Genomic DNA, 19,618 nt, shown 5'->3' with positions numbered 1-19,618 from the left:
TGAGATCTGTTAAGTGTTTTAGGTTCAAGTGATGGGTACTGCAGTTCTCTTAAAAGACACAGGTTTTAGATTCCAGAGGAGAAGCAGACAAGTACATTTATTGAGATCAGGTTGAGATACAGATTGTTATTTGAAATAGCTGGCACATTTTTTCTTCTCTAACTACTACAAGGAATGAGTCTTGAAACTAAGACATACCTTCCATTGTGCAGGCTTTCTGTTACTAAATGAAGCATGATGTATCTGACTGATACAATGTACTGATGCAGTGCTGGGTTTGACAGCTGTTTAGATGAGGGATGAAAGTGCTCCTGAGGAATGTTGCTTAACGTGGGCCTTTGACATCTTGAAGCCTTTCAGTGCTTTTGAAGCAAGACTACAAAGCGACGTGTCAGACTCTCATGTATCTAATGATGGTGTTGACGTATAACTGTGTTCCTGCAAGTACTGGAATCCAGATGCTTTTCTGGTATTTATCTTGTTCTAGCAAAGGAACCAATCCACCAACCAACCAGAAAACCCTCCAACAATAGGTAGTTGAAATAGTAATATAACACTTGGTCAAACAAAACAGGGGTCACCTTTATTCTGTGCCATAGTTAAACTGATGCTGCTCCTGATACACATATGCTAATGGATATTGAGGTAAAACCTCTCTTGTGTTTGCCTGTCTGCAGTGTACATTTGCTTTCAAGTTTGAATCCAGGTAGTGACAGGAGCTTCCCAGAGAGTGTAAACCCAACTAGTCCACCAATATAGCACCTCTCTGTAGGCGCCTCATTGCCTATACCAAAACAGAGTCCTTTAGAACAATATTGTAATGATCCTGACTCTGTAATTTGCTTACAGCATAGAGCATGGGGAATGGTGTTAAAATGAAGGAAAGCTTCCCTACCTATAAAAAATCCCAGCATGTTGAAAATGTGTCTTTCTCTTCTGCATGCTTCTTTCTCTTCTGTACATGTGTAAAGATAGATCTAAATTAATCAAACTGTTGTCTACCTTATGGATTATCATCTAACTGCATTCAGAGATGGAGTCAAGATTCTTTTTTTTCTTCCATTATTATATCTATTGGAAAGATGTTTGTGAATTTTCTTCCTCCTGCAGCTAGAAGCAAGCTCTGGTTTCCAGACAAAATTAATTTATGGTCCATTTATATCCATTTGTGCCAATCTTACTTCTTAACTGGTACAGATTTCTTGGTACTCTCTCTGACATATTTGTCAAAGCCTGATCCCTACTGGCCTGTTTTCCTTGCCTCAACAGGCTGTATTTCCTTTGCTTTATACTAAAACTGAAATTATGAAATCTAATAATAGGGAGGGCACAGCTCTTCTTTGTGTTTGTTTCCATTTGAATTAATCTTTCTTGTGCAATCTGGTCATCTGTTTGCAGCATTCCAGAAAGTTTCATATTCAGTGCCATATTCAATACCTTCTAAAACTATAGCTATCTTATTTGTGTCCAACATCTACATATTTCTTGTCATTTAATACACTGAGGTCTCCTTTTGGTTATTCATCACAAAGAAGCCTCAAGCTTTTAGGAGAAGTTCCTGTTATCTTCGAGTGCATGACCGTGTTCTTTGTCTCCTTATTCCACTCTGTTTTTGTTGATGTAAAGATCACTCAGTTCTTTGTAGGATTTTTCTGATCTTTCTACTTGGATGATGCATTCTACTTATGAGTCGTCAACAAACTTCACTCTGTGACTTGAACACAGGTGGATATGTGGGATTTGCCTGAAAGGTGATTCTTGATAAACTAGAGCAGTAATTTTCTGCCAGGTCAGTAATCTATCATGTAACTGTTGTCATTTCCCTTGTAGACTGTTGATTTTGTAAGTGTACACATCTTTCAATACTCCTCTCTTTCTTGTGCTCCCCCCCCCAATTTTAGTACATTAATCTTCAGTGGCTCAGCCTGCTATAGTACATTTGTTTGGCTTGTAACAAAGGGGGAAATAAGGCAATGGTTCCAGCTATTTGTGTGAATATTGAGAAGGAGTTGCAGAACTTGGCTTTGACAGGGGAAGAGTAGCAGTTGTGGAAGAAGAGAAAGAAGTATGAGGAGGTCACCTAAAAGCAGAAGAGTCCAGAATAAAGATAGGGGCTTCCATATCTACCACATCTTTGTTGAGCTGGCTGCCGTAGTGGGTGGGGATCTTAGGACCACTCTGAAAGTGCCAGTGAGCACCTCATTCATTACCTAGAGGAAGAAATCTCAGGTGCTTGGGTGTTTGTACTGAAGACCAGTTTGATGAGGAAGTTGAGTTGCATGATTAGAAGTTCTGTGGAAAGTGAGTTTGTTTGAGACTGGGTGAATTTGGCAGCAGAACCCACAAAGGAAAGAAACTCGGGTAGGTTCTTTCATATGCTTATTTTCACCATGTATGAAAACACTATGTGTTTTCTCCTCCACATTTTGTTTTTCCCTCCACAAAATGCCTTTGTGTAGGCAGGGAAAGAAGAAAGTGTCTTTTGAAGTTGTAGTTTGTTTTAACAACCGTCTGTGACTGACAGTGTGAAAACAAGAGAGAAAATACTCTTTTAACAACTGCAGATATATTCCTGAGTGTGAAATACTGATGGAATTTCTAAGTAACACGTTTCCAGTGCACAGCAAACAGAAAATAGAACTTACTAAAGCAGGTAGTTGAGCATTCAGATCAAATGTGTGTAAACCTTAAAATAAGCTTAGTGAACAGTTAATTGCATATGTATTCAAGGCACAAATTCATTTTGTCTGTCTTTGCAAGCGAAAACGTAATGCCTTGATTTTTCAGCAATTTTTACATGCCATGCTTGGATTAGGAGGTACAGAGAAAGAGGTGTTTACTACTGGTGTAGAAGGATGGTCTGGGCTTCACTTGCAGAACCTGAGGGAAGGCTCCAGTTTTCCATATGCATTGTCCTCGGTTGTCCCATTGTTCTGCAGGGGAAAAAGCACCATCCAGTGCTGTTCTGCACTCAGCCACTGTGGTTGTCATCAGTGCAGCGGGAAGGTTGCAGACAAATAAGGTTATGGAGCAGTTGCTTGCTGTGGGATTTAAATGTGATGGCAAGCAAGATGGAAATAATACTTCCTGAAATTAATTTAGTAGTATATAGTACATGATAACCTGGGATCTGAATGTTAGGTGTGAAGACTATTTGCTTCAGTAAGATCCTTCTGGGGAAATTTTTATATATTTTTCTTGCTTTTCTCTTTTCTCTTTCTTGCTTTTCTCTTTTATATATTTTTCTTGCTTTTCTCTAGTCCTTTTCATGTGATGGTGTTCATCCTGCTGTTTTTCAGTTTCCCATATGAGGGTTTCTTGGGTGTCATCTGTTCTATACCTAATCAAATAGAAGAGGAAATAGGCAAAACATGATGTGCTGTCTGATGTTTCAAAGACTGGAGCTGTGGTGCTGAGGCAGGAAAGTATATGTTAGGCCAAAGGTGTGTGGAGAAAGTGCAAAAAGCTATACAGCTGCAATGCACAGATCCTGAGACATCAGATAGAGGTGGCACAAGATGCATGGGGACATACACATCTCTTCTCTGTTGCTGTAAAATTACCAAACCGCATCTTAACCAGTGCTGTGTGCTTCTCCCAGTTTAGCTGCTAGCTTTGCATGTTCTTATATCCCATCCTCTTAATCCCAGTGGAAATTAGATGTGAGTTTGGGGTTTTTTTTTAGCATAAATGCTCTGACGTGATTCAGTACGTATTTTACACAACTTTAAAATGATCAGTCTTTATAAATATTCAGTGAAAGTTTATAGTTAAAAACTTCTACTTTCTCCTTCAAAATAAACTTATGCCACTGTGGGTCAGTACCTTCCACAACAGTGTGAATCGAAGGCAAATGTAATTGTTCACAACCTGCACAAAGCAGTGTGCTGTATTCTGGGAGCTGTGCTGAAGGTCTTTTTCAGCCGTCTGGTGCCTCCCTGCAGCTCATGGGCAAGTCAGTAGATAGATTTCCATTCCTTACGTGGGACTAGCAGTATTCCTGCTCTCCTTTTGTAAAGTTCAGGTGCAGCTGTAATGATGTAAATAACTGTCTTGCTGAACTCATCCAGCACCAAGATCTCTTCCTTGTCTCTTCCCACTTACACAGTGCACACCTGACAATTGCTCTGCACCTGCTTGCGTGATAAGTACAGCTTTACTTAATGGTTCCCAGGAGCCTGTTACATAGTTTCCTGCACGAGGCAGGGAAAGGATACATCTCAAGATCACAGCACTGCGAGACAACTAAACCAATAATGTTCTGGTATACAAAAAATGCTGCTGTATACAGCTTTTTAAAAAGTCCTCTGTTCTAAAAATTGCAAGCAGCATGTAGTTTTCCTGAGCGGGTTTGCTGTTGCACAAGTGAGCAGGATGGTGTTTGAGCTTCACAAATACAACCAAATCAGGGGCACAGAGTCTCTGTTGATCTCTACAGTGTTTGTGTTTCTGATAACAGTTAGAAAATGAAGCTATGTACAAATGTAAATTATGGTAATGACAATAGTATGGAGTAGGAGGATTTAATGGAAGCTTGATACTCTGTTCCTGTCAGCCCTTTAGGGATGTTGGCATGTAAAGTGTAAAGGAACCTCATAGCAGCTTGCTGGTAGAGCTGGGGCCGCCTCTGAGACACTGCGCGTACCTTCTGCATAGCATGCCTTTTGTCACTCCAGGCACTTGCTGAAAGGATTTGCTGCACAGGCCAAATAACCATATTTGTATATATCCTGGCAAAACTGCAGGGATAGCAGTTGTATGACAGCACAAGTGGTACCAGTAAAACTTCCTGGAGTAGCACTGACTTTAATGTGGATTTAGTAAAAGCTGTTTGCACAGAGAAGGGGAAAAGATTTTTACCATTATCACTGTGTCCACTCTAAATGTCATACTGGTAGGACTACTGCAGGAAAACAGCAGCAAAACAACCTCCCAAAACGTTGCATTCTTAATGTGTTCATAGTAGTAAAAGCTGTGAGTAGAATGAGTCTGAGAACAACATGTTGGCACTGTTCAGAATAAAAAGGATTTGAGTTCATGCATGGTTTTGGTTTTCTGTGCTTCTGGGATTCTGTGTGGCTTCCCTATCTCCCTGGAGTTGGGTGTTGAGTGCTGGAGGATGCTGCAGCCTACTGCAACCCCCATCAGAACCTGCCAACATTGTAGATAATTGTGTCCAGTAGTGACTGAAGGACAAACTTTGCACTCCAGGACACTTGATTAAAAGGTGATCTTTGGAATTGAGTATGCTTCAACCAATTGATGTTGATAGCTGATATTTCTGCATGTTTGTAGATAAATGGTGTTCCTGTTCTGTTACAGCTTTTACTTTGTTTGGAGCATTTCTTATGGATAATGAAAGTTTATAGAGAAGGGAATTATAGGAGAGTATGCTTTTGATTTGCCATTACTGCTTTTATGTGAGATCTCAGATTACTCTATAAACACCAAATGAGTCTCTGAGCACAGAGTAGGTTAGAATTACACTACCATTATAATGAGTAAAATGAGGGCCAGAAAGTTAACTGATTTGGTAAAATTATTGAATGATAGTGTTGTGATGCAGCTGTTGCACTTAGGCATTATGAAAGCAACGTAATTTTACCTCATTATGGAAATGCTAGCTCAAGGAACTGGGTACAGAGCAGAACACTCCTCTTTATTTCACAGCTTTTGAATGAGGCAAAGGTTACAGGGGGACGTAGTATATTTGTACTTAAAGCACAGCTCTGGAAACAACCACAGAACTGCCAGACAAAGCAGTTGGAAAGAAAGATGACTATAAAAGGTGAAATAAAGTGAGCTTGTGCTATCTAGCCCAAAGAAACTTCTCTCTTTGGACATAAAGCACATGGATCTAAGTGATGAAAGATCTGACCTACTAGTAACTACTGATGTTGCCAAGGCTTAGTAGTTACTGCACCATGCTGAGTCAATGATTCTTCAAGTTGGAGGACCCCTGTTAAATGACAGCGGAATAATGCTATCAGATTTTCACATCTTTTCAATCTGGCATGCCTTGCTCGGAAGTTCAGTGAGCATTATTTTCTCTTTGACATTCCTCGGCTGCATGGCTGATGGAGCATTTGAAAAGTTCCCAGGAAGGCTGTGGGGTTTGAAATGTTATCTGTGTGCACTTGGTTTTAATTAAAAATGGTTATTCCACTGTGTTTTCCCCGTTCTTGTTTTTCTGTTAAGATGCACTATACTTCTAGTTCATTAGTGGGTGTATAATATCTGGCTAATGTAGATGCTGTTTACAGTTGAATATAATTTTAAATGGTTTTCTTAATCTCTTCAAAATTCAGTATCTCTATTACACCACAATCTGTTTTGCAAATAAATGGTATGTGTTGATGAAGCATGTCAATACCCGTTTGATTTATGAGGCTAAGTTAAATAATTCAAAGAGATCTGTAGTGCTTCTCATTATGCATGTTCAAAATTATTTAAATATTCAGTACCACTATTTAAATATTAATTACCACTAATCTCTCGTGGAGAGACTTGTCACATTAGATATTCCACCCATGGGCCGTTATACACTCAGCTTTCACAAGTAATTATTTGGGTTGATGCAGATCCAGGTAAATCCAAGTGCTAAAACCTTTTGTACTTCATGAGGAGAGTCGAAAAAACCTGCAAAATGTATTTGTTATTTAGCTTTCAGTAATACACTCGACTTCAAACTTAGTGATTTGCTAACTGTTTTGTATGTATTTCAGTCCTACAAGATCATCAATTTTGCTCCAAGTCTACTGCAAATCATAGTATCAGATCAAGTCGAATTTCCAGTGCGTCAGGCAGGTGAGATGAATTCCTTGTTTCCTTTTCTTTCAGTAGACAGTCAGTCTGTATGTTATTTCAACAACCTATCCAGCTCTTGCAATGCAAGTAAGTTCACATTTGTCCTAAATGTGGAAATGAAAAGGATCTAACATGACGGTCAGTTAAAACTGGGGGCATATGGTAGAGCCCTGCTTTGACATCCCTGTGCTTGTAGTGATCTCTGCTGGATTGCTGTGGTACTGATAGCAGAATGATTTCTGCTCAAAACTAAGCACCCAAGGGAGCCTTAGGTCTTCGTTTTCCTGGTGATATAGAAGCAGTGATGCCACGACAAGTAGGAATTAAAAAAAAAAAAAAGGTGGATCTCATTTTTATACATGTATCCATTTTCCTGGAATAAGGAAAGCTAATAATAATAAAAAAACCCTCATCTCATAGTTCCCTAGGTCAGGGGTAGCCATGTATGCTTAGACAGTGTCTATGGTGTCTGCTCACAAAAGTAGATTTGAAGAAAGGTCACATTACTGCGGAGTTATAAATTTATAGCCTGAGCATGTCTAGAAGGATTGCCCAGCAGTGTGTGTAAGTCCAGGTATGCTGGTGCAGTTAACTGCAGGGTATACATCTGACTAAGATCAGATTCTAAGTTCTCATAATCTGTCTGGACTAATCCTATACAATATTTTTGACAGACACAGAAAATATTCAACTTTTTCAAGAAATTGGTGAACACGGTTTTGCTCACAGCTCTGTTTTTATCCTATGGAACAGCATTTCCCATAGAAGCACTGTTGGGTTTTTTTTTTTAACAGATCCTATTAATCCCCTCAGCGCATTGGGGCATGCTGACATATGCTGTTTGTCATGCTGGCATTTATTTTTTCAAAGATAATCCAACTTTGAATGTCATTGTTAAACCATTCCCTAGTAAAGTTTGATGCTTAATCTAGACTCCGTAAGGTAATTTGTGTAAATTAAGCTCTCATTTCGGCATCATTCAGGAAAACCCACCAAGTATGTAGAACATCATTTCTAAATTTTTGATTTATTTTTCATTTCTTACAGAGTAGGGGTATAAAATAGGAAAACATGTTCAAATTACATTTGTAAGCTAACAGATTTCCCTGGGAATTTTTAAAAGCCAAGAATTTGTATAGTAACAAGATGTATGGTTAAAGTAAATTAAAGTCTTGGGCTGGTCTTTGTGGACCTGTTTCTCATGTGAAAATTCTGGCATGTCATCAACAAAGAACTGTTTTTCCTCTTGTTCCTATAAAATATTTTATGAACTACATGTTTTCATACTTAGTAATTTGTCATCAGCAAGAAAAATGATTGTACCCAAGGATATCTTATTTAGACTTTAAAACCCTAGCTAGTAATCAGCCCAACTAGTGCAGGTATAAGAGTTTATTAAAAACGTTCCTTTAATGTCTTACACCATATTTACTACATTTTCATAAAGAATGCCTACAGGCATTTTAGTACTGAAGCATAAATGCTGCTTTATTTTCAGTTGAAGATTAACTTTATTTTTCATGGTTATTCATGTGAGACAGAAGGGAACAATTCTACAGGATTACGGGAAATCCTAGTAGTGAGATAAAGCTTAGAGAATTCACAACAAACATTTCAGTTTGAATAGAAGGTAGGCCACATGCCAGTTTCATACTGAGCATTTCCCCAAGCGAGTGTCCCTTCTGCATGCACAATGGTTTGTTTACCTGAGCTTTCTAAACTTCACTTACTGAGCTTGAGTTAGGGATGGCTAAAAATGCAGATAAGTAGATTTTTGTTTGCTTATTTAGAATGATTGAATATTATGTCCATATAGAAGATTGCTGTAATAGAAAATGTATCCTAATAGAAGCTGACTGAATACTGTCCTGTTCTGCTTAGGACCAGGCACTTGAGCCTGATTTTGTATGGAATTAAAAAGAAAGTGGTTTTCTGCTTCAGCTGTGCGTAGTGCCTATAATGGTTAACAACTCATGCAGTGTTTTCCAGTTGTCTTTTCAACTCTTTGTTCTACTTTCAACTTCTAGTAAAGTTGAGCACAGAGGAATGTGGAGATGTGTTACAATTAAACTTTTATTTCCCCAATGTTTATACTTAGCTGCCATTTACCTGAAGAACATGGTGACACAGTACTGGCCGGACCGTGAACCGCCTCCTGGAGAAGCAGTATTCCCATTTAACATTCATGAAAATGATCGTCAGCAGATTCGTGATAACATTGTAGAAGGAATAATTCGCTCTCCTGACTTAGTGAGGTACCTTACATTGTGTGGACGTATTTCTGTAGCTCAGGTTTTCAGACCTACCAGTCCAGATATAGTTGGTGTGAGAATCTCTATTTCTTGGGAGATGAATCAAGTACTTGTTTTGAAAATGTAATAATAAATTTTAACGTATTTATGTGCACTTGTTTTTCAGAAATGTAGTAACCAGGCTAAGAGCCTTGTGATGTGTTTTTTCCTCTTATGGTGGTGTTTGAAGTGACATGTAACGCTTACTGTAGCGACAGCCTGTCTATTTGGATGATGAGGGCAGAAAGGGCTATCTGCAATATATAATTAACCATAGAGAAATACTGCCTAAGATCTGTTTTTTTTACTAGTAGTCCTTTTCTCAATTACTTTTGCTATTTTTATATGTAGTCTCAGTATTTAAATATGAATTGGTATTCTTGGGCTTAAGATATTCGAAGAGCAAAGAAATGATCTTCTGTTTTTGATGGGAGAATAGTTAAGTTTCATAGACATACTACAACTGGTACTTGTTCAACACTCTAAAGTGAGGCTGACAGGATGGGATTAGGCTATACTGTATAGATGTTCGTCTTCAAAAAACCAAAGAAAATCTTCCTCTTCTTTCCTATTGCTCCCCACCATCTAGGTGCCCAAAGATGTCCTTTTTTTGTCAGTGGTCATATCCAGAAGGGGTGATTCACTACAGATTGAAATTGTGATTAGAGAAAGCACTTTTAAAAAATAATGAAGAACTAGGATGCATTAGACGGCTATAACATTGCTGTCACTAGAGGTCCTTATGAATAAATTAGACCAACACCTGCCAAGGATGCTTAGGGCATAAATGGTCCTTTACTGAGACAAGAAAATGAACTAAATCATCATTTCCAGTTAATCTTTTCCAACGTACTCTGACACAGATGATTAGTATCTCCACTGAAAGAGATAGGTGCTCCTTGCCAAGGTTGTGCTACGAGATAAGGAAGTCTGTGTTGTTTTGTGATAAGGTAATAAAGGTATATGGTTTCTCCTGCAGTCATGTCATAAATACCAAGGCTAGGTTCATAGCAAAGAACACAAAATAATGGAAGCTTGAAGAGTTTTTTGCAAACTAGTTCAGCTATCATTCATAACCCGATACTCAGAATGCCCTGATGTTGCAGTGACAATCTACACCTAAAAGGTTTGTTGAAAACACTGGGACAGTCACCTGTAATGAAGTACAGGGTTTCTAAATACTGGATAAATTTGTAGATTCGTCGGAGGTTCAGAAAGTCAAAGAAACTTTACTGGAACTGGTCTGAAGTTCTAATCCTTTTTTCATTGTTTGCTTGTGAGAATAAGTGGGGGAGGAACCAAACCAGCAACAAGCACAAATTCCAAAGACTTGAGGGGGGAAATAAGTTAGTACAAAGCTAAAGAGATTGGTAGGTGGAGGACCCCTTATTGAACTACTTTTTAATAGTGGCTCCTTATGTAATGAACTGCAAGAGGATACCAAAGGAAAACTAAATATAGAAGAACCAATATTTTCTGCAGACTTTTTTTTTTAATTTCTTAGCAGAGCCAAGAGTATTTATTTGCAGCTTCTAGTTCAGTGCTGCTGAGCTTTTTGAATCACACCTCACTTTAGTCAGTTCGCAATCGCATCTTGCATCACCACTGTGAGTGGCAACTAAAAGTGCATGGAGGGAGAGGAATGGTAAGATGTTTTTACCTAATTGTGCTTTGCCATATACTTTGGAAGTGGAGAAAGTGCTGTTTCTAGTAGATCCCAGGAAGACTGTAATTTCACGAGGAGCCTCTGGTTTGGGTTATAACACAGGCCAATACTGTTTAATAAAAATGTACAAATTTGTGGCTTTGTGGTTACTTTCAGTCTTAAGTGTGTGTAAGTATAAACATTCATTTTCAAAGTACAAAGCTAGCTGGTCTCATGAGCAATTAATTGTTTTCAAATATTGCCTGGTGAGTGTGGAGTAGGGAGAAAAGTAGCTGAAATGTCCCAAAATTAGTTTCTTCCTTGAAGTTAAATCCCCTGGGATTTTTTTTCCTTGCTTTTCCTCTTCCACGTCCCACAACACTTTCAGTGCTGTTAAAATGCATATGATGCTTATGATATAATATACATATTGTGGCCAATAAACCAAGATTTGGGATCTGTTCTTTAATGTTAAACACTATGCTGTGATCTTCTTTGCTTATATTTCTTATTCCCTCCTGCCATAGAGCCCAGTTGACAATGTGCCTCCGTGCTATCATTAAACATGACTTTCCTGGCCACTGGACAGCTGTGGTAGACAAGATAGGCTACTACTTGCAATCTCAAAACAGTGGGAGTTGGCTTGGGAGCCTCCTGTGCCTGTATCAGCTGGTGAAGACTTATGAGTAAGTTGATGTCCATCAGTAGATGAGGTAGCAGTACTTTCAGTCTCAGGTGATTGGTGAGAATGACGTTCTTAAGAGTGCTGGCAGTTCTACAAGGAATTCAGATAGAAAATAGGAATTAATATTTGTCCTATGCTTTCTTTCCTGCAAATAAATGAAAACTATTTCTCACCTTTATATCACCAGTGATTTGAAAGCAAAGACACCAGCAGTAATCTGTATGAATTTACTGACTTGTGTCTTGAGGCTTTTTACTTTTGATCTGATTTAACTCATTTGTGAAAAATTTCTTAACTTCTTTTGTTTGACAATTCCCCAAATGCTGGATATATGAATGCAAATAATTTTCTACTTTTATGTCATGAATATAGTACTGTCATTGTCATATACTCCTATTGCATTTTGTTACCTGTAGCATCCTCCTGATAGTCTAAATCCACAAAGCATAGATTAGGAGTAATGTAGTCAACATTCTCACTAATTTAAAAAAAAAAAAAAGAAAAAGTCCATTGTTAGAAATATATGTATAAACTACACAAAAAATGTAAATGGAGAAAGAGAGAATCTTTTCCAGACAAAGGAATTGTCTTTCCCTTTCAGTGGCTGTTCATTTCTATTTGTTCAGTGCCCAGCTTGGGTTTGGCACTGGTATGAATGTCAGAGACATTCAAATCCTTGCTCCTGTGAGCTGACAAATCAGTAGTAAAGAATGTTAGTTCTCCCTTCCTATAGCTAGATTCTATATAAGGTAACATTTGTTGTTTTTAATTTCTCTATTTATAAGTTAGTGAATTTGCACAAGTTGTTGAGATGGCGGTTAGAGGAGGGGAGAGAATGAGTGCTTGGATATTAATTATTTAATTTTGCGGTTTTAGGGTACAGGAGTTTAATTGCTGGTGGGGAATAGGCATTAGAATCTCCAGTGTGTAGATCCTGGACCAACATTTTTCTTTCCTTTGCAGATACAAAAAAGCAGAGGAGCGAGATCCTCTCATAGCAGCAATGCAAATATTTTTACCTCGGATTCAGCAGCAGATGATCCAGCTTTTGCCTGATAACTCCCATTACTCTGTACTGCTTCAGAAACAAATCTTAAAAATCTTCTATGCTCTTGTTCAGGTTGGCATCTGTGTAGAGGAAAACCCAAACTTTTACTTTGCTGGGCACAATGACCCCGTTCAGTACACTCACGGGTGTGATTGAATAAGAGTATCGATTTCACTGGGAAAAGTCAAGTACAATAAACAGCTTTTACAGAAATATGTTCTTTATAGATTTTTTTCTACTTAAAAACAGGTCACATGATCCCCCAGATTAAATTCTGAATGAATCTAGTACTTTTGCACATCCTGTTTGTAAGCTTACTGGGTAAATGTTCCTGGTTCTGTAAAGTCACACATAACCTCATATAAACTGTATGGGTGTCTAGACTGTGCTTGCTGGGCTCTGAAAGTGTCAGTAGTGGGTATTGTACTATAATTGTCAAATAGTGCACTTCAGTAGGTGGCATTTCATTATCTTCTGAAGATCTGGCAGAAGTTATTTATTGAGGCACATGCATTTTAAATAGATGAGTTTGGCTTTTACAGGGATGTATTTCTTCAGGAAGCACTTTTAGAGAATGAAAAACAAAACAAGTTTTTACATAAGGGGCAGTAGGAGAATTTTTACTAGGGGTTAAAAAGCTAAAATAGTTTGTTATTAGATGGGGGGAGGATTAAAAAGATCTCAAGATCCTATTTTAATTTTCAGTAGCTTGCTTGAATACTGACACTTTGCTTTAGATTTTGTAGAGAAGTAAGATTTACTAGATAGTAGCTTTGTAGTAAATAGGAATATATTTTACTTCCTGAAATGCTATCGGTTTACCCAAACCATGTAATACCGACACTGCTGTGGTCCCTAAAAGTTAGCTGGGGAATTGTGAAGAAGAGGAAGAAATAAAGAGTCAGCAGCTTCTCAGACTAAGGAACTTTCCTCAGATAGTGTCTGCTCAGAAATTCCTCTGTAAATTGTACCAAGAAGGATGCAATTAGAGTAGTAGTAATATCTAACCTAATTAGTTTTAATTTTGCTTAAAACCTCATCTTCCTCAGAGTGTAACTACTGTAGAAACATCTACCTTTTTCAGGTAAATCAGTATTTAATGACTGTTTTTTATTCTTATTTCAGTATGCATTGCCGCTCCAGCTGGTGAATAACCAGACTATGACTCAGTGGATGGAGATCTTCCGTACTATCATAGATAGAAATGTACCTCCGGTAAGTTTTAGTTTTGCAAAGACAATACTTGTACATTGCCATTTGAGGAACAGTCAGTGTGAAGATTTTCTAAGTGTTCTTTTTTTAAAAGGTCATCTGTTTAAGATTCTTATTCTTGGAATAAATGGTCTTTCTGACAGAAAGCCAGGAAGATCACGTGCCCTGTCTGAATTTCATTCTCCAAGGTAGTGACACCATGTAAACTCCAGCCTGGGATGTTTGCAAGTTTCCAAATATTTTAGCCAGTTTCTCTCAAACAAGAAGTGAAAGCTCATCACAAACCCATCATTTGTCTCTGTTCCTCTTTTTCTTTCACTCATCCTTCACATTTCTTGCAGAACAAAAGTAGTAATTAAATTCTTGTTTGTGTATGTACAACATTAACTGGCTTTTCCTCAGTATTTAATGCATTTCTTTCACAACCATAATATTCTTTTAATAACTTTTGCATTAGAATATGGTTAGGGTGTATGTATTTTAAAGAGTTAGTATCGTGCTGTGAGGTATTCAAGTGTATCTAAGACTTTCTGGTTGTAAATAGGCATATTTATCAAAGAATCATAGAATAGTTAGACTTTAAGATCATCTAATTATGAAAACTAAAGTACAGGGATTGTGCAGGTATTGCACAGACACAATTATATTGACTAATAAGGATATTTGAAAGTTTATGAATGTTATATACCTGTTAACCAAAGTTTTTGGTTGGGGCTGTGCATTTGTAGTAGCTTACTCAACAAGGAACATTTAAAACATCATTGATATCAACAATAAACACAGCTAATTTAAAATGTATTTACTTATAGGAGACTTTGCAAATTGATGAAGATGATAGACCGGAGCTGGTGTGGTGGAAATGCAAGAAGTGGGCACTGCATATTGTAGCTCGTCTTTTTGAAAGGTAACAAACTAATAAACTGATTAGAAACTAAATTTGGGTTACAAATGTGTAATGTTACTTGATGTGCAATTAAACAGGACAGTTGAGTTAACAGCTCATGGTCATGGAAGAGGTATTCCTGCTGCTGTCTTCTGGCTTGCATTGGCATAGCCACTGGTCTGAGCTCTTAGTGAAATGAGTTAACTTTAAGATGGCAAGAAACTAGCCCTGTGGAAGAAGTACATCTTTTAAAATTTATTGGGTTTTTTTGCTACATCCAGCTACAAGTGCTTATATTCTCAAATGTAAAGGTAGGGGAAGATTTGAAAAGGAATCCATAAATATGAAAGTTACAGAGCTTGTGACAAAAAGGTGGCTATATTTACTTGACTACAGTATTGTACATTATGGTAATCTAAGAAAAGGGAAGCGGGGCGTTATATGGGAAATAATGGCTTAGAAGAAATCTGAATGAGAGATTCCTTTGGGGATGGAAGACTATGCAGGGTCCCTTTGTTTTAGAAAGTACTGTGTTTTACTGGCACAATAGAATTTTCAACATGTAAATATCTGCATCCTCTTTTTAAAGGTATGGAAGTCCTGGGAATGTGACTAAAGAATACTTTGAATTCTCGGAGTTTTTTTTAAAAACCTACGCTGTGGGCATACAACAGGTAAGTACAGTTCATTTGTTTCTGAATTAAAGAATTGTCACTGAAGAAATGCACTGCTTTTCAACAGTGTGCTTGTATCAAAGTTCATTCATGAAACAAAAATTCCTTTTAGTTATTGAGAGGTTCTTTAGACCTCAGTGCCATACAGCTGAGGTACATAACACAAGTTTTCAGCAATTCAAACAACCTTGCAGGAAAATTCTCAGGAAAGCTGAGTGCTGGTGAAACGGTATTGTCATGTATGGAGATTCTAGATACAGCTGAGAGACAGAACTATTGATGCAGGGCCCTCGTATCATAGAAGGGTATGTTTTCAGGCCAGTCTTTAGGAAGTGCTTTTGCTGCAAACAACTTAGGCACAGTAATCCAGTGGTACTGTTTTCTTTCAGGAAGATGAAGCAGATTAGAAGGTATCTGGAAAACATCAATGAAAGTGGTTTTATACTTGGCAAACATATTTTATGAAGATACAGCATAAACTCACACTTTGCAAGGAAATTTTTGTTGGGAAATGCTAATTACTTGTGAGTAGCATGGTGTTGTGGAGACAGCTCAGTTCTGATAGAGTTGCATAGATGAGAGGCAATTCCTGTCAGAATTTTCCCTGGTTTTCTGTCAGTTCAGCTATGTACCCCTCCAACTGTGGGCTTCCAGCATCTCCCTGGTTTGGTGGAATGGATGTAGTAATTTGGTGCTTGAAAGCCCTGGGTGCTGGTTCCCACGCTTGGATGTTTTTGGCACAGCTCCTCCTGTTTGTTATGCAGCCTACCGTATACTGTATGACTACGAGCATAGTTCTCAGCTAAAGCTCTTGAGTGTTCAGGCTTTTGGATTACATATTCCAAACAGTTTTGTAAGAAGCCAGGAGACTGCAGTACACTCTCCTCATGTGCTCTTGCCTGCCTTTGACCTGTAAATCTTGAAAAACACCTGGGAACAGATTTTTTTAAGTGACAAGTGTTTGGATAATGTATATTTCCAGAATAGGTGGCTGCTTAGCATGCTGTCAGATTAAAAATCCCTGACAGGGCATCTTTAGGCTTCTTATGATTTAAATTTGATGTGGAGTGCCAGGCTACTGTTATAACTTCAAGTCAAATTTTAAACTAGGTTTCAAAATGCCAGGATTGTCTGCAAAACAAAATTACTTTTCTCCATCCAGTTTGCCAATAGGATAGTTTATCCACCAGTGTATTAATTCTGTGTAAATATATAAAGAACCAGGGAGAGGAATGGTTGTGGTAAGGCTGTAAGCATTAAATTTAAATAGCCTAACATCTATTCTAAACTCTTTTCAGTGTTTAACTTCTAAATGGAAAAATAAAATCCCATGAGCAGTCGTCAGTTGAAATACTTAAGGTTTGTCTGTTAAGAGATTATGCTATGTAGCAGAGGGAGCAGTTTGGCTTTCAAGATAAATGGACTGGACCATCTGCGTGTTTCTTCTATTTCTGGCTCTTAAATGCTGATTTGTCATGTTTTCTTGCAGAGTCAGTAAGAATTCTATTGTGAATATTACATTACTAAGCCTTCATTACTTATTTATCAGTTGTAAAGTGCTGGCATCGTGCTAGAATCTATATGAGCTATAGATAATTCTTGCCCAAGGAGCGTATCGTATAAAAGACTTAAGATCAGACTTGGTACTCCTAATGAAGGAGTTATATCCAAAACAAGATCTGTTATAATGTTGTGAAGAATTATGAAGCAGAATTGTCTTTCTGAAAATACCACTTGATATTTTGTTATGCACTGCCCTTGATTTTTGTTATTTGTGTACATGTCAGTTCTCTACACTTATTAACATGGTTCGTCTGCCATTAATGCAGATTAGTGGCTTTGTTCTGTAGGTTTTTCTTAGTAGAGCAAGCCTGTGTACTAAGGGAGCTTTCTGTGACAGAATTTGTGATATCACACTGGGTGGTACTAGGTGATGTTTGCAAAAGGGAGTTGAAGGGTTTTGCATCTCTTCTGATTCACAGATTTAGGCGCTAACCTATTTTTCTAGTTAATATTTCTATTCTTACCTCTGTTCTTCCAAAGTAATTTGTCTTCTTTAGGGGCCTGTCCTTAAAAAATGAACACAGACACTACTAACGGATTTAGCAGCCAACCAGTTTGAAAATCTCACTGTGCCTTTTCCTAACATTCCAAATTTTGCTGAGGCCTGCATAAACTAAGAGCCTGTGACTATTGAAGTATATCTTTGGTTTACTATGATAAGTGATCACATGGTGGAGTTAGTAGTGAAGGTAGACATGTACATAAATGCTTGCAGGATTAGATCCTGCAATATTCATAATGTTGCAGGATCTAATATAGATAATATATACTTTAATATATATTATATATAATATGTGTATAAAATAACGTCTTTAAATGTTTTCTGATATTTGGATCAAAGGCATTACATTTATAACTAACCATAGAATCTCTGCTGTAAAACTAATTAATCTGTCCATGTGCATTTATTGAAGAGGTTCACTGCATGTCTGTGTGTGAGAAAGAAACTTCATTTAAAAATATTAATTTATTATTTCTTTAGGTTCTCTTAAGAATCTTAGATCAGTACAGGCAAAAAGACTATGTTGCGCCACGTGTTCTTCAGCAAACATTAAATTATCTGAACCAAGGGGTTATTCACTCTGTAACATGGAAGCAAATGAAGCCACACATACAGGTCAGTGTATAAAACCCAGTCATAAACACTGCATGTCATCAGAGATTATAAAAACACCAAAACACCACCAGCAATTTTACAGTTTTAGAGAAGGTTTTGTGCAGCAATTGATCTGAGCAAAAAATAGCATTTCTGTATGAATGTGGTTGGTGTTTTTCAGTATTATGACTACATTTTATTGCAGATATTGTTAACTCAGCTAAAGATTATGTTCCATATTTTTATTTTGGAAGTTTTCCACACAATCGTAATGTTCTGTCTTTTATTACTTACTGGTGTTTTGAATTGTCTATAAATTTGGAAAGTCATAATTGATTACATATAGGGCGAAATTCTTCACTATGAGGGTGGTGAGACACAGTGGAGCAGGTTGCACAGAGAAGCTGTGGGTGCCCCATCCCTGGAAATGTTCAAAGTCAGGTTGGATGGGACTTTGAGCAACCAGGGATAGTGGAAGGTGTCTCTGCCCACGGCAGGGGGGTTGGAACTGGATGCTCCTTCCAACCCAAACTATTCTGTGATTCTGTGATTGTAGTGGGCAAAGAGAACATGAACTGTGAGAAACCTAACTCTTTGTTTTATATGTGAACTAAAACCAAGTGAAATGTTATCATTGTGCTTTTATTTTTTTCAAATCATAAGTTCGTCTGTTGTAGTTAGTTAATCCAATGACTCTTACAAAGAAGGACTTTGAAGTCCATTTTCATGTTAAGTGTTGCATTGGTGAGATCCTCATGCCGAATGCGATGTTCTGCTGTTCATAGACCGTGTCCTGAAGTATATTTTGTGTGAGTCACTTTATAAAAGTAGATTATATAATTACTTCTGTCTGGGACTGGTGCAAAAGAAAAGTATATTGTAAGCTTATTTCTGTTGGCCAAAATGAGCACTGGTTAAAAGAATTTGACTCTTCAGGAAAGTAAGTCTAATAAATTAGTGCTTAGCGGAGGGAAACTGTACTGCTTTTGATTTTGTGTGTACTTATATGTATTTGACTTCTCTAATATTAGAGTATAACAGAAGAAGTGATATTCTCTCTAATGTGCTACAAAGATGAGGATGAAGAGCTCTGGCAAGAGGATCCATATGAATATATCCGTATGAAATTTGGTACGTTTGTGTTCATTTTTTTGCTTTCATCATGAGTGTGCACTCTAGTCCCTGTTAACAGCATGGCCACTGTAATGTCTCTGTCTTCACTAGTGTCCTGGACCGGAGGAATAAAATCTAGTTTCTTAAATCTCAGTTAATCTGAGTTAAGAGAAAGCATCAGATCAAGTGAGTTTTGGCCATTTGGCTGGTAGCTTTAAATGATTCTTTTAACAATTTTTCCTACTTCACATGTGCTCAGTGCAGCCCAAATAGACTAGCTTGCTCTCTTTTTAATGCCAGTTTCAGAATCTCTTGCAGCTCTTGCTTTGACCAGAAGAGGCCCGACTTGCTCTTCCTTACTGAAAATTGTTTATATCTTCAGAGTTTTTCCCAATTATTATTGCTAAATTGTAAGATGATTATAAATACATATTCTTCCAAAAGACGCAGTGGAAAATCATGGTAATATCACATAAGGCCATATTATGAATAACTACTTTTATTAAAAGACTCATGTCATTGAGAAAGAGAAAGGTATATTGAAAATGTAGCAGCTGTGGCTGGAAAAATTCCTTAAGACAGGCACCACAGAGATATGTAG

The 19,618-nt window shown here is 37.6% G+C and overlaps 1 protein-coding gene across 2 annotated transcripts in view; it reads left to right on the top strand.

Moving 5' to 3' along the window:
- Positions 1–19,618, top strand: part of IPO8 (importin 8) — a 49,855-nt gene that overhangs the window by 1,960 nt on the left and 28,277 nt on the right. For both annotated transcript variants that reach the window (XM_061345805.1, XM_061345806.1), the window contains exons 2-10: positions 6,726–6,807; positions 8,906–9,062; positions 11,271–11,429; positions 12,392–12,548; positions 13,602–13,691; positions 14,498–14,592; positions 15,161–15,245; positions 17,791–17,925; positions 18,936–19,035. In XM_061345805.1, coding sequence (XP_061201789.1) covers positions 6,726–6,807; positions 8,906–9,062; positions 11,271–11,429; positions 12,392–12,548; positions 13,602–13,691; positions 14,498–14,592; positions 15,161–15,245; positions 17,791–17,925; positions 18,936–19,035 — 1,060 coding nt within the window. The remainder of the gene's footprint in view (positions 1–6,725; positions 6,808–8,905; positions 9,063–11,270; positions 11,430–12,391; positions 12,549–13,601; positions 13,692–14,497; positions 14,593–15,160; positions 15,246–17,790; positions 17,926–18,935; positions 19,036–19,618) is intronic.

Source organism: Neopsephotus bourkii, unplaced genomic scaffold (genome assembly GCF_033783945.1).
Source record: "Neopsephotus bourkii isolate Nb327-2 ecotype Australia unplaced genomic scaffold, CSIRO-AGI_Nbou_v1 NB_244, whole genome shotgun sequence".
NCBI lineage: Eukaryota > Metazoa > Chordata > Aves > Psittaciformes > Psittacidae > Neopsephotus > Neopsephotus bourkii.
Note: the sequence above shows the minus strand (reverse complement) of the source record. Positions and strands in the feature narration are given on the sequence as shown.